The sequence below is a fragment of the Nothoprocta perdicaria genome, unplaced genomic scaffold, assembly GCF_003342845.1.
Source record: "Nothoprocta perdicaria isolate Ctin4 unplaced genomic scaffold, notPer1 scaffold_163, whole genome shotgun sequence".
Lineage (NCBI taxonomy): Eukaryota > Metazoa > Chordata > Aves > Tinamiformes > Tinamidae > Nothoprocta > Nothoprocta perdicaria.
Genome location: NW_020454794.1, coordinates 1726971 through 1746350, shown reverse-complemented (window position 1 = coordinate 1746350; position 19380 = coordinate 1726971). Strand labels below are relative to the sequence as shown.

Genomic DNA, 19380 nt, shown 5'->3' with positions numbered 1-19380 from the left:
TCCTTCCTTCCTTCCTTCCTTCCTTCCTTCCTTCCTTCCTTCCTTCCTTCCTTCCTTCCTTCCTTCCTTCCTTCCTTCCTTCCTTCCTTCTCTTTTTGGATATATACATGTCAAAAACATGATGAGGAAAGTCATCTCTTGTGCTGTGTCTCCAAGCTGGGCCTGGGTTGGGAAGCAGGGAGTGCATGGAAGAGGTGAAGGATGGTGGGCGGGAGAAGCACAGGGCTGCTGGCCAAGCAGGAGCAGGACAGATGAGACAGGCGGGACTGGTAATTCATGTCTGAAGCAAGCACTGAAGCTAATGAACTAAGGAGACGAGCATTGCCAAATCTGAACGGGAGCCCTTTGCTATTAGCATTGCTCAGTCTGAAGACTCAGTAAATGAAGTACTGAAGTGCTACTTTGAACAGCCTAATTTCTTCCCACCGTGGTTGAGATACTCCTTTCTCTTCATCTTCCAGAAGCTCTCAATCTTCCTCAGTGTGCGTTACTCAAGACACTGGCAGAGGGCAAAATCCTCATTCAGAGGAGCTYGTTTTCCCACCTCTAGATTTCATGGGCTCTGCAGCTACACTGAAGTTGGCCACTCTATTAAATGCCAGGTGAGAAGATGCTTCATGCTTCCCCTTCCCAACACCACCTCACCTGTACACTGGAGTCCTGGACCAAGCAGAGCTGCTGCTGTATTTTCTGGAGCTCCTCCTGTTGCCACCGAATGTTGGCTTGCAGGATCCGGGTCCGTTGTTCGAGCTGGTCCTTGATGCTCTGGAACATGCTGAACTGTGCTGAGAACTTAAAAAAGGGGGAGAAATCAGTCATTAGGTTATGGACAGACCTCAATACTGTGTTAATATGTAAGAAGTTATTGGTCTCTTGATTTTTTAAACAAAATCAAATGAATAAAGTGTGTCTATAATACCTTTAGACTAACATCTAGGCAGAGGTTAAGCTGTTCTATTTGCAATCTTATGCACAAATATTAAGTTGCCTCAGTTATAGAGATCCACACTCCACTGATCCTGTTCTGTTAGTGAATCATCCCAGTGACTCTTTTTGAGAATGTGCTACTTTAAAATATTATCAAGTACATATTAGATGATCAAGCAGTGCATTATTATTACTAGCTTATATTTTGGAGTCCTAAGCATGACATTACCATATATTCCAGAGAATTTTACTAACTTTTGCTTTTCCCACACTGAAATAGCAGTCCTGCAGTGATTTATTCCACTCATTACTTATTATCATTATGCAATGGTTGACCACAATAAAAACCTCCTAGATTTCTACAGTTGAGCATTAATCAGGTTAYAAGGAACACTCATTATTTTTGCACATGACATAAAACAAATGGTGAAGCTCAGCAGGCAAAAGGGCTATTCTAAATAATTATATAAAATGGAGATCACTAATGAGGGTGCAGAAGAGAGCAAAATATCCAATATCTGCAATGACACAGAAGGGAATCATCCAATAAGCACCGAGGAAACTAACATGGTAATAAGCTCCTCATATCATTTGGTGTTTTAGGGGATGATYTAAAGTTCCCAAAGCTAATTAATATTTTAATTGGCTTTGGAGTAGCTGCTTTGCATGAGTTTTCATTCCAAGAAAAATACAAAAAAAAATCCTGCAGTGACTTGAAAATGATGTGTTGGTCCTGTGGCTTTTTAGTGGCCCTGCTCTTGGAGGGCAAAACTGTTCAGGAATGTTGCTGGCACCTTCCTGCTTGGTGGGGCTGCTCTTGCTCACACCATTCCTGGCTTTCCCTTTTTTTCTGAACAGGAAATCCAAAAATGATGTCAAGGAGGGAACTGAGGTGCTAGCAACATTGCACTGCTGAAGGAGTTTCAGGGCACTTGGAGAAACCTGCATGTGCCAGGTCAGATTTGTCTCGACTTTGCTGTGGAACAACTACATGAGTGGAAGATCTGTCACATGCCCTCTAGGAAACAGAGGAAATCTCCCTGGGAATGTTCTTCAGGGGARGAAGGATGATTTTTTAAAGTACATATGTATGTAACATGGCTAATGGCTGGGTGGAACCTGCTGCTTTTTGAGAACAAGATAAGGGACTGCAAGGGGAACTTGAGGGTCTTTGTTACAGTCTGGTCTGGAGTTCCTGGGCTCCCTTATTTTAGGCATGGAATTGCACCAGCAGGAGAATTTCAGGAGAACAAGAGCTTACATTAACAATAGCTAATTCCTGGTCTATATGGAAGGATATTAAATAAATAAATAAATAAATAAAAAGGCCTCAAAAAAGCCTCACAACCTGATTTTCCCTGTATGAATTCTGTCTCTGAGGACTTCTCTTAACTCTTTGGAAGGATTTTTATCAGAAAGGAAGTAAAAACAGTTTTAGGCACAAGTTTCATTTTAACTCTGTGGTCTGCCAATAGTAAATTTATCACTGGGACAATCCAGATGCATGAACTCCTTTTAGACACTTTGGGAAATCAACTTGATTTTTTTCAAATAAGAAATCACAGGAATTTTAGAAGAAATAATTTTATCCTCATTTCATATTTTAATAAGAGACAATCTCTATGTCCCAGCATTAGTTTTAGATTTGAATTTGCTTTGCAAAGCTGCACACACAAAAATAGCTTTAGGATTTAAAATTATTACTGCATGTTATTCTTTTCAGCACATTCTCATACCTGTCGTACATTTCTACGATTTTTCTTTCTATTTTCTTCTTTTTGTATGAACAACTCAACAACAATTAGACGACCTACAAGAAGGAGAGCCACTGAGGAGGAGGAGATTCTTTCTCCTTTCTTTTTCTTCCCTTTGCCACTGTGAAACCAAAATTAGGTGGTAACTCTAGCAATGACCTGCCTGATAAAAAGCTTCCATTGTGTTGGGCATTGTGAGAMACGGGCAGCAATGGACCTGCACTGGAGAGTATTTATCTCAAGATCATTAACTGCTCWACTAATTAGGGAAGAAATCTGTAATTGTGTAATGAATTAAAGAGCTTAATTCAGATTGTTCCRCAGAAAACATTACATGGCTTTAACTCTATCATTAGCGTCCAAGAAAGTTACTGTGGGTCTCACTTAGGTGTATTGCAGATYCCCCTGGATCTCAGAAAAGGGAATGCTGCAGCTGTACCTGCTTTCCAGATGCAGGCAAACATGCAAGGCAAAAATCTGCTGTGTACAGCATCGAGTTGCTGTAGTTTTCATGGGAGCTGGGGATTTTAATTTATTACAATAATAATACAAATATTTTAATGGGGAGTGCTTGGTTTACAGCAAACCATTCACACTCAAGCACCCCGTGTGGTGCTTTAGGGCTCATTCAGGCAAATTGGCAAGTGGGGATCTAAAACTGTATTTAGGTGGCGACAAAACCAAGACAGCAATTGCTTGGAATAAAACTAATCAAAGTTCAAGCAGCTGCTGCTGGAGGCAGGAGCTGGCTGCTCGCTGCAGAGGTGCTGGTGGCTCTTGGAAATGTCCTTCCCTTGCTGCTACCCCTGGGCTGGATGCTTGGGCTCCCACTAGAGGATGACTCCCCAAAAATGCCTTGGTCCTGCATGCACACACTCAGAAAACTTTGTTTTAGCAGCTTCAGGATGGAGTGAGCAGCAAAAAGCCAACGGAGAGCAGCTACTGAAGCAGTGACACTGTAAAATGATGCGGGAATAATTCAGTAGTGATTCTGGCATATCTGAGGCACAGGAGGAGATGCTGTGGTTCTGAAAGCAACAAGATCTTGTTCTCTTGCTAAAATGCTGAGAAAATGATCGACCAGCAAATTGAGGGAATGGTAWCAGTGTAAAATATGCCTGGGTTTCTCTGCTCTACCTGGATCTCATCGCTCATTTGCTTAGTGCTGTAGGGTGAATCCTTATCTTGTCTTGTTAAATAATGGATTGCATTGTTGTAGACTGGCATGCTTATTATTTTTAGGTGGCAAGTACAGAAGGAAATCAATAGATGATGAGAACATCACTCGAATCTGTGGAGAATTGCTCCCTTTCCCAGGAGCATGGTCCTTTCCCAGGAGCTGCCGGCTCCCGTGTGCTCTGCCTACGCTTTGCCATCGGGGAAGCGCCTGCCTGAGCTGCCCTGGGGCACTTGCTGCTRCTCAGGAAGGTGACCACAGAGGACTCATATTTAGACAGATTCTGGTCAGTYCCTGAGGCCCAAATTTAGCCAGGCCAAAGAGGTCGAACTGCTGGCCATGACACTGCAAAATATTCCAGTTTGGCTGAGAAGCAAAGGGAGAGGAATGCCAATAAGCCCATTTAAATGGGCTCTTGGTAAACAACTGAAAAKCATCTTCCTGGAAATGAGTTTTGATGGAGAAGAAAAGGGAGTAGAGGACAATCAAGCAAAACATGCAAACATGCCCAGGTTTGTATAAACAAACTAATTGGTGTTTTGAARTGCATTAATGAATAGCAAAGAAGAATATGTGCAAAAGAAAGCGAATGCTCAGAGCAGATAATTGATACCCTGTTTCTTCATTGCAGGCTGGTGTGGAGTCGTGAAAAGAATGTTAAACATAAAAGATAAATGAGAAATCGGTATTTTAAAGCTGGGATCCTCCAGATTTATATGGTTTGTACAGAAAAAATCTCCAGGGTCCTGCGCAGGAGTACTGGCTACAAATGGTAGAAGCCCCTAAGGTCTAGACCTCAGTCACTTACCAAATTGTAGGATGTCAGGATATTGTCACAGAGTGGGATAGCAATGATGGGAACATGCTACTCAAGTTCGCTTCTTTGAAATCCACTGCCAGTGAAACCCGGGGGTGGCTTTTTGGGTCATTAGCTGCTTCCAAGATGTGGCTTAAGAGATTCCAGCAGAGGACTTTGCCACTAGCAGCACCCTTGTTGTCACTGGCAATCTCTCAAAAGGGGTCCTGCTGATCTACAAGATGTGTGCTCTACTATTAGTTCTGCATTATATTAGCCAAACATTTTTTTAAAGAGGATTAATTATCTGGTTTTTTTTTTTTAATTTTCATCAGGACCTTGATTTTGAGGGGGCCTCATTCTGAAGAGGCAGGGTGGGAAACAGCTTCTCTGTCTTGTTTTTGTGCCCCTCTGACATAAATGTGGGTGTGCACTTGAGCATACCTGCACCTGTGCTTCTGCTGTGAGTGTCTGAATATAAACATATGTGTAAGCACACGAGATTACAGTTCAGATGACACTCCCATAGTATTTTAAGAGTTTGAGTGCTGAAGTTTGGGGATTTAACTATTAAAGAAAGATCCTAAAAGCACTGGACTCTGTCAATTTATTCAGTAGATGAAGGGAGAAAATATCAGAGAAGTGACCTGTTCCATTTCCAAGTCCCCAACTAACCTGTGCCAGAGGTGCAGGTTGATTTGGCAAAGTTGCTTGGGGCAGCAACTGCTGTGGGAGAAGCTCACACGAAGGCTGAGAAGGCAAAGAAGCCTAGGTTGAAAACAAAACAAAGCAAAGCAAAACTTAATTTATAAGTTTGGCTCTTTCTAATTTTAGATTGCTTCTAATGCCATGGCCTGTGTATAAGTCTTTTTCACCTCTGCTAAGCTGCACATGTGGAACATGCTTCAAACCTTCTGCCTGTTTCTATCATCGTGGGTAAAGTTACCTGCAGAGCAGTAGGCTGACTGAGTCTGTGCACGGGCAAATCCTGCTGTGAGCCAGGAGTCCTTTGCAAGGGAGTGCTGGGCTCTGCAATCAGCTTTGTCGGTGTAGCTGTAAGGAAAGTATCAGTGAGTTCCCACACGCTGAAAAATCACCATCATTTTCTAAGTCAGAATGAGACAAGGCTAAAAGTGATGTGTGGTCTGGCTAAATCCCAGCTTCAGTCCAGGCTCTTCCTGTTGACTGCAACTGGAGCAGTAAAATCAAACTGGGAAGGAGAATCTGGGCAAAGATGCAAGTCAGTGAGACAGACTCGGAGTCTGTGCTCCGATGAAGAGAGCAAAGGGACCCCAAAATCAGTTCTAAAACATCTGGAACTCTCTTTATTTGAAGTTAAATCATCAGCTTTCCTTCCAGACTAGGGAGCAGAAAGAGTGCATAAGGAGTGCCCAAGTCATAGACAGAGCATCCTGAGTCCTGGCCAAAAGAATATCACCCACAGGCTATTACTGCTTGTGTAAGTCTGCATGGGCTTCACACAGCCCTCAAACATGGCTTTTTTTAAACTTCTGAAGACAAAAAATCTTGATTTTCCTAACAAAGCTAAACAGGAGATATCACGGTTAGCGCCACTACCTATTTACCAGTGTAGGGATGGTTGCACTAGAGCCTTCCCTCATGTATGTTATAATTTCAGATTATGCACTGCATTCTGTGTGACAAAGGTGTCACTGATAGCTCATAAATAACTGTTAAATTAGCAACGGTGTCATACAGACACACATTCGGTACTTTGGCTAAATTTAGAATAATGCAGTAACCCAGAAATGCCACTCACATGCAGGGTCTGATTTTGGTGTGTGGGAGGATTTTGGTGAGCTCCTGGACGACACTGAGGGTGTCCGACTAGCACTAAGGATCGAGGCACCAATATCGAGTGCATTAAAGTGCTGTTCAGGATCCAAGCTGGAGCCACTCTCCTAAAACAAGACATAACAAAACAAAAGAACGAAATAACTAAAACATCTGTCAGGGGGAAAACATTTTGTCATGCATCTGGTAATTCTTCTTTGGTTAGCCTAAAATGGCTTGAGCAGAACTGTTCCCCAGCAGGCCAGCAAAAGACTTATGCCCAAGTATCAATGTCCCATACAAATACTGATTCATTTTCCAATGCACTTTTACTGAGGGGGAAAGACATGGCAAGCTATCACCATGGTCATTTTGTGCTTTGAAATGTTCTGTGGAAAATTTTCTCTCTTTTTTTCCCCTTTGCATTCAGTTGGATGTGACAGTCACTGCAACCTCTGAGGAACCCTCAGCAATGCCTTGAGGAGGAGCTGGTGTTCCCTTCTCTCAGCAGACATGTTGCCAAGAAAGGATGTCCCAAATGAATCTCAAACTGTCCCAATCCCAAACGTGTCCCAAATGAATCTCAATCTGTAGTACTTTGGTGGGAGAACATGGAGATATCTCACATTGCCATGCTCATGTTCCACATATTTCATTACTGTTAGTGATCTCCAGGTTTCCTCTTTCATGAATTTAATCAGTTTACTTTAAAATTATTCAAGCAATTTGAGAATCCTGCGGTTGAGGGAATCCACCTGAAAAGACAACACTGAAGTCTTTGATGGCTGTAACATAGGGACAGGTTGTGATTGCTGCATATATTTAAAAAACAAAACAAAACAAAACAAAACAAAACAAAACAAAACACCTTTATCCTGTTGTACCTTTAGTGCTGAGGACACAACCTCTGAGGACACTTCTTCCAAGCCCATCTCTTGTCTCCTCTCCACCCGAACATCTGCATAACTGATTGTAAAATATAATTCCGTGTTTCAATATTATACTGCTATACTTCATAAAATATACTTTAAGCAAAGGCATAAATTATCATAGAATTTTACAGGATAAATGAACAACTGAAGATCACTTAAGTCGCATTCTTCTGCACAAAATTTGAGATATCATGTTTTAAATTTCAATTTCTGCTCAGTTCCTATATTTGTGGAGTTTAGAGTTATATTAGAGCTGAGGTTAAATTTGTATCTCAAGATCACTTCAGAGCTTCCATCTCTTTTAAAAATCAACATAAGAATTTCAGGAACTGAACGCTTAAGGCATCTGTTTTTTCCCTGGTGTTACACAAAATGGAAAAATGCAGCAGTTAATCTGTCTGTAAACTCGTGGTTAATAAGGGAAGGCATAAGGCCTAGTGTGTTCATTTTTCTGTAGTAAAGTTACTTTTTTTTTTGTCCCTCACAGACTCCAGACTTAATTTTTGTTGCATAAAAGACACATTCATGTTTATTAGAGAAATGCCATCATTAGAACACCCTTAACTTACTGTCTTTTAGGTCCCCGTCGCTTACTACGGCTACGCTGGTGCCACGTATGGCTGCTTTCCATACCTTATTACTGTGTACACGGCTGCTTTCCATACCTTACTACCATGTGTGTGCACACAATGAACTCCGGTTTGGAGTTCCACTGGTGGTACGTGATGTAGTAATGGGTCTGCAGCCAGATCCACTGCTGTCCTTTGGTCAAAAACCGGTAGCAGCAAGACTTCCCCTTGCCAAACTGCATCACTGCCAGCAGAAAAGACACACAGTTGTCGCGTGAGGTGAGAATGACAYGAACTGTGAGAAGTGTGACAAAAATATCCAGGGCCCAGCTCCTAGTCCCTGCTGGCTTCCAAGGGAGGTAGGAGCCTAAATGCCTTTTGAGTGTGTGGGCCTGTGACTCTAATGGTAAAACAAACATCGTAAGGAAGAGTAGGTCTCTTTTTCTGGTGCCTTAAACAGTAAATTCTTAAATAGTACAAATACAGCTACCTTTAACTCTGGACATTAATGCATTAATATCTTCTACAGCTTAAGTATAAATCTTTTGCTGGGCTTAAATCTTTATGGGTTGATTATCTACTACTTAGTTAAGTAGCTGGGGTTAATTTCTAAGAGTGGTCATCTCAAGTTATACATCAGAAAAGTAAAGGGTAAAAATGCCTGAAAAGATGAATGTTCTGTGTAGAAGAGTTTCAGCRACGGTTAAGAAAGAAGCGAATATACAGGATAACATCATGCTAAGATAAAAAACATTTGGAAAAGRAACAAAATTCCTAGTATGACAATTTTTGAAAGTGCAGTAAGCTGCGACGTATCTAAAGGTTTTAAGGATTTATGGACCAAATTCCTCCCTGCTTTTTCCCAGTAATTTCAAGGGGTTCTCACACATACCCATGTAGAGTCTTTTTAGATTTTAAAGTCACCACAGCCCCCCAGAAGGATTCCACATGTGGGCTGTGCGTACTTACAGTGTTCATGGCACCTTGCTAGCAGCTCTAGGTCGTCTATATGGTAGTAGTCGTAGCCGGACGTCCCCAGCACTTCGAAAGGCAAGTACCCGATAATCGGCGGYGCTCTGCGTTGGGGCACAGCGTAGCTGAACTGGCACGGCCGAGACACCAACAGCAGCCTGCCCGCTGCTGCGGGTATCCAGAAGCCCAAATCCTGCCCTCACTGCCATGCATCCAGCCACCCACACCAAGGGACCGCATTGTGACCGCCCAGGTGCCCTGTTGGGGATGCCCTGGAGCTGGAGCACGATGCTGGCTCCCAGGGCAAGGCCTGTGAGGCCTTCTCCTTTCCAGAGAAGGCAGTTTCTAAAGCAGCTTGCACCAGGACCTGCTCTCAGGGGCTCTGCAGAGCTTATCAGTTGCCTTGTCCTCTTGCCAGCGTGGTTGCCTCAGGCCAGCACAGACTTTCCCTCCATAAGGCACTGGGAATGGCACACGTAACCAGTGGCCAGGTTTCGAAATGACTCCCTCCGCCGTGTAATGACTAGGCATTTTCTGTCGTGTTACAGGCTTTGGCCCATTTTTTTTTTTTGAAATAAGCAAGAACAGGCTAATTGAGAATGCTGTCTGAGAGCAGGGTGATTTTGTTTCAAGAGTCCAAGAAAAACAAATGCAAGTTGAAATAGTAAACATCAGCTTTTGCGGGAATTTTAGTGGGAGCACTACTCTTCATATGACTTAGATGGKAAGTATAACACTATTTTAGGGAATCACACTTATGAAAATAGTGGTAAACAAGCAGAAATCACTATCAAGAGTGCTTTTCTTGTCACCAACCTGTGATCCAGGAACAAAAATTTCCACTCCAGACTGTGCCTTGAAGTGAATTCCTCTAAGGGTTCTTCAACTATGCACATCTCCTGCATGGCAAAGAAAACCTTCTTAGTGAGAGTTGCAGCTTCACCGCCCCACTTCATGCAGCTTTTGTTAGCTATAAATGCACAGAACGTAAGAAGATAAACCAGAAAATTCATACATCCCTTGCTAATTCCAAAGAACAGTTGATTGTATTTGCCCACATTTCTGCAYGGTCTGGGAGGGAGACATGATCAGTCCTCAAGGTGCCAAGGGATTCCCTACTTATTGCATGGTGGGGAACTGTGCTYTCAAAGAGTAAGTGGTTTTTCAGGCCTGCAGCTGATGAGAGAGATCAGGGAAGCCCAGGAGGGTCCCATCTGCACTGCACTTGGGTCTCCCCACAGCCCGATGTGAACAGGCTGCTCCTTCCTCCCTGGTGCCACCTCCCCGGCCTGTGGGCTCCATGATATCCTCCTGTCACCCCTCTGTTCCTGCTCCCACTCTTTGGGAGCGAAGTCTTTCGGGCTCAGAAAACACTGAGGTGACACTGCCATCAAGTGTTTCTTTGATATATATTAATACTYGCAAAGGTGATTAAAGGGGCTGGCTGTACAGTGACAAAAGACATCACATGTCTCTTTTTCCTCTCTTCTTCCCTTCAGCATACAGCAACATCAATGCTGACCAAGTTCAGGAGCTGTTCAGGTGTAAGCATTGCTGTGTGACACCAAAATGACAATTCTGCCTTGCCTAGGCAGTCAGACAAATGTTTCTGGCCTCAATTTAGAGAAGGAAGTCAGGACCATGGGTTAAATGACTTGCCCTGGTGAATGCAGGAGATTAATGCTTACGACTTCCCAACAGCTACAGCCTTCTCTGGGCTGTTCAGAAAGAGCTTTCTCCCTTGTACTGTGTTTGTTTTCAGATGTTAGTTGCCCAAAGATATGCATATTTATTTGCAAGGATCACAGAGCAACCTTAACTCTGGTCTTGACTACTGATATGATTATTATGCTTAAGATTTATGGGAAGTGTTCTCACTTATCCAGAAAAAAAATCTCCATGTGACTATCATGACTATAAATCAGTCAAGATTGCTCTGAAAGGTCCCTGTGCAGTAATAGAGTCATGCCAAGGGAGCAGTGATTTCATACAGGGTTTGTCTCAATTAGGCTTTTTAATCTTTTTAACCTCTGAGGACGTTGATGAGGAGACTGCAGTGTCAGACACAAGGCTGAATGTTCTGTCTTTATTTCCAGAAGCAACTAACACTATTTTGTTACTGAGATTTGGGAGGAGGAAGGCTAGCAACAAAAAGATATCAAAGAAACCAAAGGAAAATGTAGGTAGCCACCTCTACCCTGTCCCACTGTAGGTCGAACAGAAGTTGCAATGGACAACCTAATTTTGARGGGGAATTGCAACTCCTAACACAAGTGGGGTTTACATTTCCTGCACAAGGCAAGGCAGAAATGATATTGTTTCTACATATCCTGCTCATACCGATAATCCTCTTCACCGGATTTTTTATGCATGAAATGTGATATCTGTAATCCATTCAATTAGCAAAATTAAGAATTTTGCATATACCCAGTCTGGAAATGCTTTGAAAGCATCTAAAAGGCCTGGGATCCAGGATGTGCCCTTACCTTCAAAAACTGAGGTGTTGCCAAACGCACGGTAGCAACGAAGCAGATCTGCTTTCCTGGTGATGTTCTGTAAGCCCTTGGAGCAGCATCATCAAAGCCATTGCAAGTGGAGTTAGGCACTAGGCATGGGAAAAACAAGACTCCCAGTCATGCCTCATAGGAGATTTACTCCCCCTGAATATTTTGCGCACTTGAAGAGTGCTAATACTAATTTTATTCAGTGAAGTGTTCTAAAAGCTTTTAAAGCTGATATGCATATATTTAAATCCAAGTCAGTCATGTTAGGCAGAAAGACATCAGAGCTTAACTTCAAGCATGCAACTTACAGGTTAATCCTGATAAAAATACGGCCAAACCTTATTAGAGAGCATAAACCAGTTTTCTGGAGAGAAACCCCACGCATCCAATTGCTCCTTTTCACCATTCACAATAATTATATATGCTGCAGCAGGCCTAGCGCGTTGCTTCCATGAGGCAGTGAAAAAAGTGTTGGCAAGGGAGGGAGCTGAAGAGACTCTGCAAGTCATCAGTGGCAAAACACTGAGGACCAAAGCCAGCAAGGCTTCATCGAGCTAGCAGAAATGGCTCAGCTGCTGAAATGTGTGTTCCCACCCTGTGTTTGAGGAGAACAGACCCCAATGGGCTCAAGGTTTGTTTATTTTAAGGAGAAGTGGGGGGTCCCATGTACAGCACTAGCATCCTGAACTGGCCATTTTTGTAGCGGTGCAGATGAAACCCTGGTCTGAAGTAAAAAAAATAAGGACATGATATTGATACAGGTTTTGTATGTGTTTGCTATGCCTTTCATGACTGCATGGCTTTTGTATTGCATTGAGGGGCCTCAAGTACTTCCTAAGTTAGTGCTGCGTCAACAAGAGATCCYGTTGCCTTAGCTTAGCCCAGCATTCCATGTTACAGTGACAAAACGCCAATTCTTCACCCAAATTTGGGTGGTATTGCAGTCCTGCTCCCATGGAGTGAAGGAAAACTGAGCATGAAGCTGTGGTGGGAGCTGGGCTTTACTTCACTAGCCTAAATTGTGCAGATGGAGGTCTCAACCTGGTTATCACACATGCTTTTGGAGCCCAGTTCAATGTGTCACAAAGCCTTAACATAACAATGTAAAGCTGATAACAAGGATAGCAGGGTAAGAGACAGAAAAGGAAGGACTCCAAAGAGAAGATTTTTAAAACATTATGGGTGCAAAAATATATGTATTGTCAAAAATGGGGAAAGAGATTCCACATCTGAGAAAGCAAGGCTGATGTGAACATCTGAGTCTTGAGGGTAGGGTTTACAGGATACTAAGATAAAAAAATATGGAAGAAACTTTCACCCTTTCATAAGCAAAGCACACTTGCTCTGGGGGCCTCTGAAGAATATGCAATTGAATTCTGCTTCTGGGCTAAATGTGCCTGTGAGAGGACTTCTGTGGGACTATTAGCTCAAGACGTGGGAAAAAGGGGAAAGAGTTAAGAGCTACAGGACACAGGAGAGCTCTGAGTAAAGATTTACTTGCTCTGTTCTGATACTAGTCAGTTGATTTTGGCTGTCAATTCTGCTTAAAAATTAATGGCAAGGCTATACACCCAAGTGAAGTCACTGTTAAGAGTTACTTCCATGCTTGCTACCTAATAAAGTGGTCATGTTTAGGCGTTGCAAGTCAATGGAAATGTTTCTCTCTGTAATAGTTAGGTTCAGTAGTAAATGTTTGCAGGCTGGTCTTGAAGAAATAAAAAATGGGATAAGCACATTCACTGCTCTAAAGCCCAGGTATGATAATTTAACCTAGTTAGTGAAAGCATGACCTTGCAAACGACACCAGTTCCACAAGAAATGCAAAATGAAAAGTGAGATGCTCTGGTGAGAGTGGATGGCCTTTTCACTTAAGCTGGTTGATGTAAACAACCTTGAGTCTGAAAAAAAAGTTGTGTTCCCAGAAAAGAGCAGAATGCATCCCCTAATGTTGCTTTGACAAAACGGAACTTTGCTTCCAAGAGGGAAATGCAGTACTGGCAGGGCAGTAATTGTCATAAAATGCGGCTATTAGGCAAGTTTGGCATTTCGTCACTAGGAACGCTGAACTTGGAGGCAGTGAGTGAGGAAGCCTGGGGAGGTGAGAGAGAGGCAGCCTGGCTGACATCCCCCAGGCTTGCAGCGGATGCTCTGCCTGCTCCACGCTCAAGTGCCTTTGACAAGGTCCAAGGCATTAAAAGACTAATAGCGGCCTTCAGAGGGCAGGTAGCTACCAGCTTGAGAGGTACCTCTGCAACTGAAAATAACAAATACTGTAGATGAAAGGGACAAAAACTACATTTGTTTCTCAACTACTTTGTTTCTTGAATTGTTTTTGTTAGTATTTTGAGCTTTTGACAGCTCTGCAAAGCCTGTTTTACTGCTCTCCTGCAGCTTGGTACATTTCAACATTTTTTACTGAGACCTTTGAAAATGTTATCAAAAAGGGGATAATTATATGTATTTCTTAAAAAAAGAATTTCTAACACAGCCTTTTAAACAAGCCTTCTGAAAAATCATATTCTTCAATTCTAAAAATGCTTTGGAAAGAAAAGGCACACARGGTCTTAAAGAGGCAAAGTTCACTAATGAACTTTCTGAGAGCACCACAGAAAAAGAGTCCAATGTAAAATATAGAATGTAGTCTAAAGCTATGACAATATTGACTTTACATGTCTTATATAAGTCTATGAGTACTTAGAAGGCCTCTGACAAAAACATTAAGCTGGCTATAAAATAGGTGGGGAGAGGTACAGTTCATATTTAAATGATCAGGACAAAAACATCCTGAATAGAAAATTATGAGTTACATGACAGAGCTAAAGACATGATCAGAAAAGTGAAATGATTATTTTGTATTTATTAGTTAGCTGATGCTCTTTAGCATGAGTTTTGGTAGTTTTTGTGATTGTTTATCATGTCTGCTTCTTCTAGAGGTATAACATAATTTTTTGGCAGAAGAAGTATTAAACTACCTTCAAATACAATAATACAAGAAGATAGAAAGAAATCAATCTGCATAAATACAGGGTTTTAAGAAAAATGAGGATCARAAGCAGTAAGGCTAAGATGTTAAGAATAAGTAAACTGTGAAGAACCAAAGCCTTTAACTACCAAGGAAACAAAGATTTTTATCTCTGAGGACACAAAACATGGCACATGAAATGAATGAAAACATGTTAAAAAAAAAAGAAAAAAAGAGAAGCTGCATTTTTTTATTTAAAAAGAGTACAACAGCCAATTGCTAAGACATTTTAACTTGGGATGTTTAAATGAATTTTTTTTGTAACAGCAAATATTGCACTTATGTCATTTTAAAGATGAAATTGTTCCTTCCTGTTTCGGCAGTAGATGCTGAAGTTTAAGGCACTAATCTTAACAACTGCTAAACAAACAGAATAGCAATTAAAAATAAATAAATAAATAAATAAATAAATAAATAAATAAATAAATAGAACCAGCCCAACAGACCAGAATAGGGAAAAGCTTGTTTCTTATATATAATTTCAGAACTTAGATCAACAGAATACTCACTAAGTTAACATATATAAAATGATGAAACCTAAAATGCTAATGACAAGCAAGGCTACACTCAATAGCCTTGGATGAATAACATTGATAGCGACTATTTATTTACTTTGCTCTTCTTCCTCYTCTTTCCTCCTCCTGTTCCTACCCCTACCCTTTGTTGATATAAATCTCATGTAAATTCTTTAGGATAAAAATTGTGTCTTTTTGTATAAATGCCTGTCGAGTGCCCAGCAGAAAAGATGCAAATTGCGAGCTGCAGCTTCTGCTATCGTGCTAATAGCAAACAGCAATAAGCGACCGCTGGTTTTGAGCAAAACATTTACTTCTGTTTGGATTATTCCTGTTATCAGATGTTTCTACATATGTTTATGCATGCCTATGCGTCTATATGCTCAAGATCAATATATCTTCTGTATAAATCTGTTTATTTCCTTTAAGAGGGAATTCAGATTGAATTAATTGCTCTGGGAGTGAAGAGGGTTTTTTTTCTCCCCAGTGTAATAATTTCCTTGATGGTTAATCTCATCTCTGAGATGTATATTGGCTAACAGTAGAATATCTGCTATAATTAGCATCCAGTAACCAGATACTTCTCGAGTTCCATAATATTGGGAACATAAGATGCACAATTTTAAACTCTACTATAATATTTAATTTTATTACTTACTCAGGAATTCTTTTTATGTAACAATTATTTCCTCCTTTAAACGGAAAACTTCAGGCATTTTGGATGAAAGGGCAGATCTGCCTCTTTAAAGATGCTGGCATTTCTTTTTTATTCTGATGAGCACTTTGAAAGGTAGGACTCTGATTTTGCTCCTTTGGGGAATTTCTAAGCAAACATATCACCTCCGAAATACCAAAGCCAATATTTAGTTATATAACTGGGAAAGGCTCTTCTGTGTACAAATCTGCAAACAATTTTTAGAGGAGGGATAAATACAGCTTGCCTTATCTTTTCTTATCAGAGCTAGCTATTAAGCTGCTTTGCCAAATAATTTATTCTCACTTTAATTAGGTGTATTTTATTAGGAGCTAAGTACTACTTTCTTTTTTTTTTTTCTCTCTTTTTTTTTCTTTTTTTTTTCTTTCCTTTTTTTCTTTTGAGGGAGGATCTTTGCTATGCCTTCCTGCTCAGCCCTTAGGTAAAACTGGATAGGGGCCAGTGCGTTAGTGTGTGGTAACTCTGACGTGACTCTGTTCCTGAACATGCCCTGCTGGTCAACAGCTATAGTGATGGCTGGGCATAGGTGGATTTTAATTCTTGTTAAACTCTAAATGTTGGGAAAGGTTTTAATTGGAGACTAATGTGGGGACTAATGTGGAGACTAATACAGAAATATGTTGGAAGATATTCCTATTTGCAAATACAAAATAAATAAATAAATAAAAATCAGTASCTGGGGAGCAAATAGGCATTTTTTTCCTCAAGAAATAGAGAAAAATGCCTTCCTCTTCTGAGTGACCCTCTGCCCTCCTCATCTGCCCTCTTCCACAAGGACTACCGCGCGTCACGCCAGCCTGCCGTCCTGCTTTCCCCACTGGAGCCTAGTTAATGGTGCTTATACAACCCTCCCCAACGGGGKATCGGATCCCTCGGACGCGGTTTGGCAGCGGCGGTGACTCACGCAGGCCGCGGGCCCGGCCACTGCGGGGCGGCGTGCTTGCTCCATGGCCACCGGGTGCTCTGGTTCTGCACGGGGTGACCCCCGGCTGCCATTCCCCCCGCTGGCRCGCACACCAGCTTATCTGTTTGGCTCTGGTGGAAACCAAGCCCTCTGTGCTCCGCTACAACGGCCTTCCTTTCAACAAGGAGGCAAACTAGCCCCGCAGCTCCCCCGTAAAATTCGGAGGAGCAGCTAAGCCCCTAACTGGCTTTCTAAGCCTCGGCCCTGCGGATTAATCCGCTCAAACACATCCCCGCGCCAACTTCGCAGCTGTAAGTCACACTGCGATTAAGGGGGAAGGTGGGAGGGAGGAAGGCAGACATGGCTGCTCAGAGCTGGTGTGCCTGAGAAGGGGATTTTTAGGGATTCTGGCGGGGTGCAGCAAGGATGAAACGGCCTCTCCGGCTACAGAGGGCCTTGTATTAGTGTAGCAGGATAGTGCTGCCTCGGTGGATTCGCCGTGTGCTAAACAAATCCTTAAAAACAAAGGTGGAATTTGGCATCCGGCAGCTAAAAGAAGGCTGGAGATCTGTGTTTAGGGAAGAACATCCTGTATCAGTCTCCCATGTGTAAAAACACGCTCACACTTCCACTGCTGCGAAAGGCTGCAGGGAGAAGCATTCCTGAATACATTCATAAGGAACATCTCCCACTAATTAGGCTTAATTTCCAATTTCTATCTTTCCCCCTCCACAGGATGCTCTACAAGCTATTTTCTTATCTTTAGCTCCGTTTTTTCCCTCCACCAGCACCTCCAAAATGTGGGATTTAGGGCCAGCAGATCCTAGGCACCTCGGGGAAGCTCTCCCCTGTGAAGTTTTCCTCCCTGTGAAGTTGTTCCTCCTGGTACTGGAGCTTGCTTAGGTCCTGCTGCATGAGCTGGGTGACCACCCCCTGCAYGAGGACACAAGAATTGAGGTGGGCAAGTGGCCGTTCCCCCTGGGGAGGAGGCCAAGCAGGAGCAGGTCCACCAGGGACAAGGGCAATCCTGCACATCAGATGCGAGTGAGGCTTTGGCAGAGATGAGAAGAGCTTCAGAGAGAGAAAATAAAGTGAAAGATGGAGAAAAAAAAAAGTGGTACAAAGGAAAAAAGGAAATTGGGAAGTGCATGTCTTCTTCTGAAAGCTATAAGCCAAAGTTTTCAGAAGATGATCTAGCATCTCCTGAAAAACATATATTCCCATCTAGTTTAATAATGGTAAGCTAGGGAAGACTTCTAAGGAACAGGGTGAAAATGTAAGTTTTATGTTTCTTCAGAGAAATAGCTGGTAAAAAGGCTCAGCTATGAAATCCTAAGGGGCARGAGGGCAATTCAAGGTCACGTTAAAAAAGATTTTTAAAAAGTTGAAAGTCCTTGAAGGAAATGGATYAAAATTTTCCCTGAAGAAATGTATCCTTATGAGTCAGCACCTGAAATTCAGTTTCTGCTCTAGAAAACAGTACAGCTTGCTGTGTGCGTCTGCCATGCAGCCACATCTCACTTCATTCAAACTAGAAAGCATAAAGGCAGTCACATTTCTGTACAAATAAAGCCTCAAATCAGCACCAAACAAGAAATACATATCTCCATGCTGCACGTAGGTTTCTATTCTAGTCATGTGGATTGAGACCAGAGAGTTAAATGGGGACAGGGACATTTTTTTCGCAGTGTGGTGCGCGGTTTTTGGAAAGCACGGTGGGGAATTTTTGCYGAGGATGACCTATTTGGAACAAGCCCAGCAACTTTTGAAATGCCACTCTGTAGTTCAGTCAGACAAGTAACTAAGGCAAACTTGGACGGGCAGGAGAAGGGGAAGTGATAAAAGAATATTTCATTCCTGACACTCAACCAGGCAGCAGTCTGTTTAGTAGGGAGTACTTTAGGTAAAAATCTGCTCTTCACCTCTCAAAAGGTGGTTTCCTTAGGATGACTATGCAGCATTAACGACTACACTGGTTATAGCTCTCTCCTTTTTATGTGAATATTGGGTACTGTAGCTGGAGGAGAATGCAAAATGACAGAGTTTGAGACTAAGGAGGATCTACGTGTCCTCAGCTACTTTGATGGCTGTGGAAGGGGACATGTCTCCACAGTGTGGGGGGTGTTGGATGGAGGCACTCAGTTATGTGGCTCTGCAGCATTTCTCCAGAATCCCCTGGAGAAGGGTGAAAAGGCAGATTCAGCAGATTCTCAGTCCCAGAATAGGCATGAATTCATATTTCACATAGCCAGTAGATAAGTAAGCAATGTTATCAGTTAGCTAATAGATACAGTCTTAGCACCTAGCATCAGTGAGCACAAACAAACCCTCCTCTGAACACTTCATTACTTGCAGAGCTACCCAGAATCCAGGATTACTACTTACAAAAAAGGTGCATTGACAAAAGGAACAAATACAATTTCAGACTTCATAGGTATTTATGGCACGTTGCAAATCAGTTGCTAGAACCATGGGAAGTGAGATTCATCCCATAATGTTAGAAATAKTCCTTTCAGTTAACAGCCTGTCTTGTTCTATGGAATCATACTTCTATTTTATTTTGCATAGCTAAAGTAACATTTATACAACAATTAAAGCTTACCATTGCTGTAAGACCGAAAATTTCCTACAAATTTTATGTATTCATATGTTGGAAATTCCTTTGGGTTCAAACTTCCTCTCAGAAGATGACAATAAAACTCTAGTTCATTGTCAGCTGGATTGTTAAAAGAAGAAGAAGAAGAAATAAATATACTATTTAGACTAAACACAATGAATGGTGCCTTTCAACCCCAATCT

The 19380-nt window shown here is 42.0% G+C and overlaps 1 protein-coding gene across 1 annotated transcript in view; it reads right to left on the bottom strand.

Moving 5' to 3' along the window:
* NPAS2 (neuronal PAS domain protein 2) overlaps positions 1-19380 on the bottom strand; it is a 47935-nt gene that overhangs the window by 11421 nt on the left and 17134 nt on the right. The window contains exons 6-15 of the mRNA XM_026035652.1: positions 19184-19297; positions 11408-11526; positions 9738-9820; positions 8919-9025; positions 8046-8193; positions 7333-7414; positions 6435-6576; positions 5601-5707; positions 5330-5422; positions 646-792 (exon numbers count right to left, since the gene is read on the bottom strand). Coding sequence (XP_025891437.1) covers positions 646-792; positions 5330-5422; positions 5601-5707; positions 6435-6576; positions 7333-7414; positions 8046-8193; positions 8919-9025; positions 9738-9820; positions 11408-11526; positions 19184-19297 — 1142 coding nt within the window. The remainder of the gene's footprint in view (positions 1-645; positions 793-5329; positions 5423-5600; positions 5708-6434; positions 6577-7332; positions 7415-8045; positions 8194-8918; positions 9026-9737; positions 9821-11407; positions 11527-19183; positions 19298-19380) is intronic.